This window comes from Nannospalax galili, unplaced genomic scaffold (assembly GCF_000622305.1).
Source record: "Nannospalax galili isolate Female #2095 unplaced genomic scaffold, S.galili_v1.0 scaffold1321, whole genome shotgun sequence".
NCBI classification, from domain to species: domain Eukaryota; kingdom Metazoa; phylum Chordata; class Mammalia; order Rodentia; family Spalacidae; genus Nannospalax; species Nannospalax galili.
Window position 1 is genome coordinate 188218 of NW_008344566.1, and position 5109 is coordinate 193326.

Consider the following 5109-nt stretch of genomic DNA (forward strand, 5'->3'; position numbering starts at 1 on the left):
CAGAAAATCACACTATTTCGTATAGTTCTTTATGATGGCTAAATGAAGAATGACCCTTTGCATGTTTCCCATAGTTAGCAAGCTGTTTGAACATGTTTGCTGTGGTTTCTCATTTATTAATTACAATGCTGCAGAATTTGAGGCATGGGAAGTGGGAGGTTACAAAGCGCTTTCACTAGAGCATGGCTGGAATTTGAGCTAGGTTTGTGCTTTCTGGAACCAGTGACATTACCTGAGAAGTGAAAAGTCAAGGGTAGAAACAAACAAGATATGAGTCTGTGAGAAAGTAGATGGGTTTGATGTGGAAAAAATAAAATGTGGTACCCAAGAAAATGAAAGGAAGGAAGGAAGGAAGGAAGGAAGGAAGGAAGGAAGGAAGGAAGGGAGACACATACATGAATGGTACCTCCCTTATCATACCCACACATCTAAACTAAAACTAAAAAGTAATATAAATAAACAGATACAACACACACTTTTCATCTATAGTCAGGAAGCAGAGAGAGATAAATGCTGGCCCTCAACTTGATTTCTTCTTTTTATAGAATCTCAGACTCTACCCCACAGTATGGTGCCACCCACCTTCATGGTGGATCTTCCCTCAGTTAAGCCTATCTGGAAACACCCTCACAGACACACCCAGCAGTGTGTCTCCTAGGTGATTCTAAATCTCCTCAAGTTGAAATTTGAGATTACCCATGGCACCCCATTCCTTCAGCCTCTGAAGTTCAAGTGTACAGAACTTTACTTTGGTAAGTTAGACTGTGAAGACCAGCATGCCTTGCTGCTTGAGAGCTACCTGTATTTGAAGCAGAACATAGGGAATTTCATCATTGAGGATATTACTAAAACAGTCAAGTTCTCTTGGACTAAAGAGATGAGTCAGCAGTTAAGAGCACTGGCTGTTCTCACAGAGAACCCAGGTTCAAATCCCAGTACCCACATGGCAGCTAACAACCATCCTTAACTCAAGTTCCAGAGGATCCCACACCTTCTTCTGACCTCCACAAGCAGTGCATGACACAGGTGCACTTATATACATGCAAGCTATAAACTCATACACATAAAATTAAAATAAGAAATAAAAAAAATAAAACAGTCAAGTTCTCAATGGCAAACAGACCAAGGCATGCTTAGCCTACCTGTGATCATAATATTTGACCAAGAAATCAACTTGCAAAGAACCAGAAACTCAATAAAGAGATTGAGAGAATAAGACAGTCACAATGGGTCCTGATGATACTCTTATTATCCCTCTGGTCTGAAAGAACATAAGTGTCAAGACTGCCTGTACACTGAGAATTCAGAAAAAATAGTCACTGTAAGCTGTTCACTTTGGCTAGAAAAAAAAACTTTCAAAAATAAGGTAAAGCTGAAATAGACATAAATGACCAAAATGTTGCAAACATTTCTCAAGCTATACTGAGAAGCCTTGCTGACTGAAGGCATGTAATATTTTTCTAGCACTGCCATAACAAAGTACTGTAGATTATACCTCAACAAGAAAATTTTATTTTCTCACAATTCTAGAGTCTAGAAGTTTAAGACCAAAGTTTTGCAGGACTGTTTTACTCCTGAGGCCTCACTCAACTTTCAGATGGACGCTTTCTCCCAGGTGTTCACAGGGTCTTCCCTCTAAAACAGTCTGTGTCCTAATCTCTTCTACATACATCAACAATATTGGATTAGGACCCAACCAAATGACCTCATTCTAACTTTGCTACACCCGCTAAATACATTATCTCCAGATATTGTTGCATCCTGAAACACCAGTTGTTAGGATTTTAATATATGAGTTTTGCAGGCTATAATTCAGACCATGAAAAGGTGTTCAAGCACAGCTACAAACTGGCTGAGCACTTGCACTTGTGCTGGCCCCAAGGAGAAGCCCAGGAAATCTGCCTTAAAGATAACAACCAAGAGTCAGAAAATGAAAATGAGTAGCTAGATCAGAGGTGAGCTGGAAGGAGACAGGCTCCACACAATAGAAACAAGCCACTAAGAAGATAGCATCAACCACCACTTTTGTGGGAAAATGAAACCATTTAAACCATCTGACATTTATCTGCATTATCTAGCAATTACCTAAAATATACAGTTTTAAACAACAGCAAAAGTACAAAGACCAAAAAAGTGATACATATACTTTTTGAAGAAAAGTCAAGAGTTATAGTCTAGGTAAAAGGAGGGACTTAATGAAAGACTTAAATGTACTTAAAGTCTTCGAAAACTTAAAGGAAGTGAGTGTAAAAGACGACAGTGACTCACCAATGAGACAAAATTGCAAAAATTACAAAAGACAGAGCCCAAATTCTGGAATTGCGGTGTCACAAGCATGCTATGTCAGAAACTTTGATAAACGTACCTGTGTCTTTCTACAATATCGGAATTTATTGAATAACAATAAATTCACAAGGAATGATGGTTAACATTCACAGCAATTTACCAAGCAGTCCCAGTTTCTTTGATAGCCAACCAAGGCAAACACAAGTTCTTTTGTTCCAATCTTAACTATTAATATTAATTTTCAGAGTGTGCATTACACATTGTAAATGAGTATAACATACACATGCGTACATGCACACACACACACACACACACACACACACACACACACATAAGGCACAGAATGGCCACAGCAAAGTTCAAGGAGTTTCAAAGAAGCCTAAGAGAGGCAGAAATGAGAACTCAACAGGGGTCTCAACAGGGTCAGATAACCAATCCTGTTAGAAGTCTGCTAGAGGTGCTGCTGCTACAGAATCAGAACTCTGGGTCAGAGTTGAACCAAGCTCAGAGTTGAGTCAAACTGCAGGTGTAAGGTATGGGACCCTGAGACCTTAGAGGCAAAGACAGGACCAGGTCATGAAAGAGCAGACTAATGAACAGCAAGTCCACTGGGAATGGGCAAGCAAATGAAAGATGATATGAGTAGGCCATATCAACAGTGGAAATCAAACAAACCTGAAGGCCCTGGGACAGTTTGGAATTCTCTGGGCCATCAGTCCCCTGCCATACATGCCAAGTGGTCAGATGACAAGTTCGTAAAGGGCTTCACTATCACAGACTTCAATAAGGGGCCCAGGTGAGGGTGTTATGCCTTTCCTCCCTCTGGTGTGCTTCCTAAGTTCTCAGGCCAGTTTTCTTCCTATGATTTTAATATGCCCATGTGTGCCTTTAGTCCCAGTTTGCTCTGACAAATTTATAGGGTGGTGGCTTTACTACTTTAAAGAATAAGTTTCTTATCAGTCTTTGTAAAAATGCGTACTTTCTCAATCTATTCAGAGGGACTTTCAAACCAGGAAAAACTACAACTGAACCCTAGTGTTTATGGATGCAAGTTTACTTGGTAAAACTAGAAAGAAAGGGAAAAATAATTGATTCCCAAAAGCCAAAATGACACCTGGGCAGGGGGATGAGTAACCCTTAGGGAATCTCACACAGATAGGATGAATTTTGGAGTGCTGGTATATGTGTTTATGTTCAAGAAGGCCATGGGTTCTTTTTCAGTCAGGAAGTATACCAAAAGTTATAAAGAATACAATAGGAATTAAAGAAGAAAGTAGATTGGGCTGGGAATGAGACATAGAACAGATTGATACCAACAGCGTGGGTCTTTTTCCAGAGACACCAACATGGCCTGTATTTTATAAACTATGTATTACTATGTATTACTATGGCCTGTATTTTATAAACTATGTATTTAAGAAGGATTATGTAATTATTAAGTGTGTAATTTTCCCCCCAGGGTACAAAACATGGTGAAAGTTCAGAAACTGTTACAGACATCGTGGAGAGCAATTTTTGAAGCTGGAAATCGTAAGTTTCATCAGTGCTGACCCCTGACCAGGTGATGTTTCTGTGTAGCAAGACTGCTACGCAATGCACAGCATGGATTTTATGCAAAAGGAAATTCACAACCACTGAATACTTCCCTAAATGTTTAAGAAGCGTCTACGCACATATCTACCAGGCTCCGAAGGAAGAGCTGTTCCCTTTGTAACTACAGGGAGCATTTGCTGTCTAGACACTCTGAATAGCTGTCAACTCTCCAGAGCAGAACTTTTAGAATAGACCACAAAACCCACTTGTGATCTATAGAGCACAGGATAACTTTTGAAGCATTATATGTAATTCAGAGGAAAATTTACTTCCCTATGAGTAAAAAGTCCACTTCTTACTCTGCATCCTTCTCCCTGAACTAGCTTCAACTTTAACAAAGAAAGAATCAAAAGGTCACCACTTCAGAGCCCCTTGTCACTTGACTTTTCCCGCCCTCATTAAAGTTCCTTTCTGCCCTACAGTCTCTGGTGTTTTCCTTTCCCTTTATCCTCCTGATGCCTACTTCTCACTGTTTGAATCATCTGTTTGATCCTTTCTCAAAGCAAGCTGCCTTTCCATGTGAAAAATTTCCCAGGAGTCTGTCTTGCATTCAATTTACTCTTCTGAAATGGAACATGACACAGATAGTTTTACTCAGCAGTGTGTGTCATGCTAAGGAACACTAGTACTTTTAAAAGCACTGTTGTGTCTTCTGTTTCCCTGTTTTCTATCCTGTCTCTCAAGATGCCATTCCAATTATTGTCTACTACTGCTGATTAAGATTTCTTAATCTGGGCTGGAGAGATGACTCAGCAGTTAAGAGCACTGGCTGTTCTTGCAGAAGACCTGGGTTCGAATTCCAGCATCCACATGGTGACTAACAACCATCCCTAACTCCAGTTCCAGCGGATCCAATATCCTTTTCTGTCCCCCTCGGGCATTGCACAACGCAAGTGTACATGCTTACATGCACGCAATACACACAAATAAAATTTTTAAAAATTAAATAAAGCAAAATTTTTTTAAAGATTTCTTGATTCCACAGGCTTCAGTTCTTAGGTCCTTTCCAGATGTCTACTGTGTGCAGTGTGCAGTGAATGTATTAAACTTTCAAGTGTCAAAGATTAATGAGGCACCTGATGACAGGAGTTTTTATTTTAGGAGAAGGAAGAAACAGTTAACGAATCATGACTGTGTGATTCACACAGTAAGAGAAGTATGAAAACCAGAAATAGGGCAGGAGAGAGAATGTTTTTTCCATTGTAAAATAAAGATAACAGAATGTTGTAA

General features: G+C 39.6%; 1 protein-coding gene across 1 annotated transcript in view; it reads left to right on the plus strand.

The window, feature by feature from the left end:
• Positions 1 to 3805, plus strand: part of Ms4a13 (membrane spanning 4-domains A13) — a 17218-nt gene extending 13413 nt beyond the window's left edge. The window contains exon 5 of the mRNA XM_008840734.1: positions 3746 to 3805. Coding sequence (XP_008838956.1) covers positions 3746 to 3805 — 60 coding nt within the window. The remainder of the gene's footprint in view (positions 1 to 3745) is intronic.
• The last annotated feature ends 1304 nt before the right edge of the window (positions 3806 to 5109 follow it).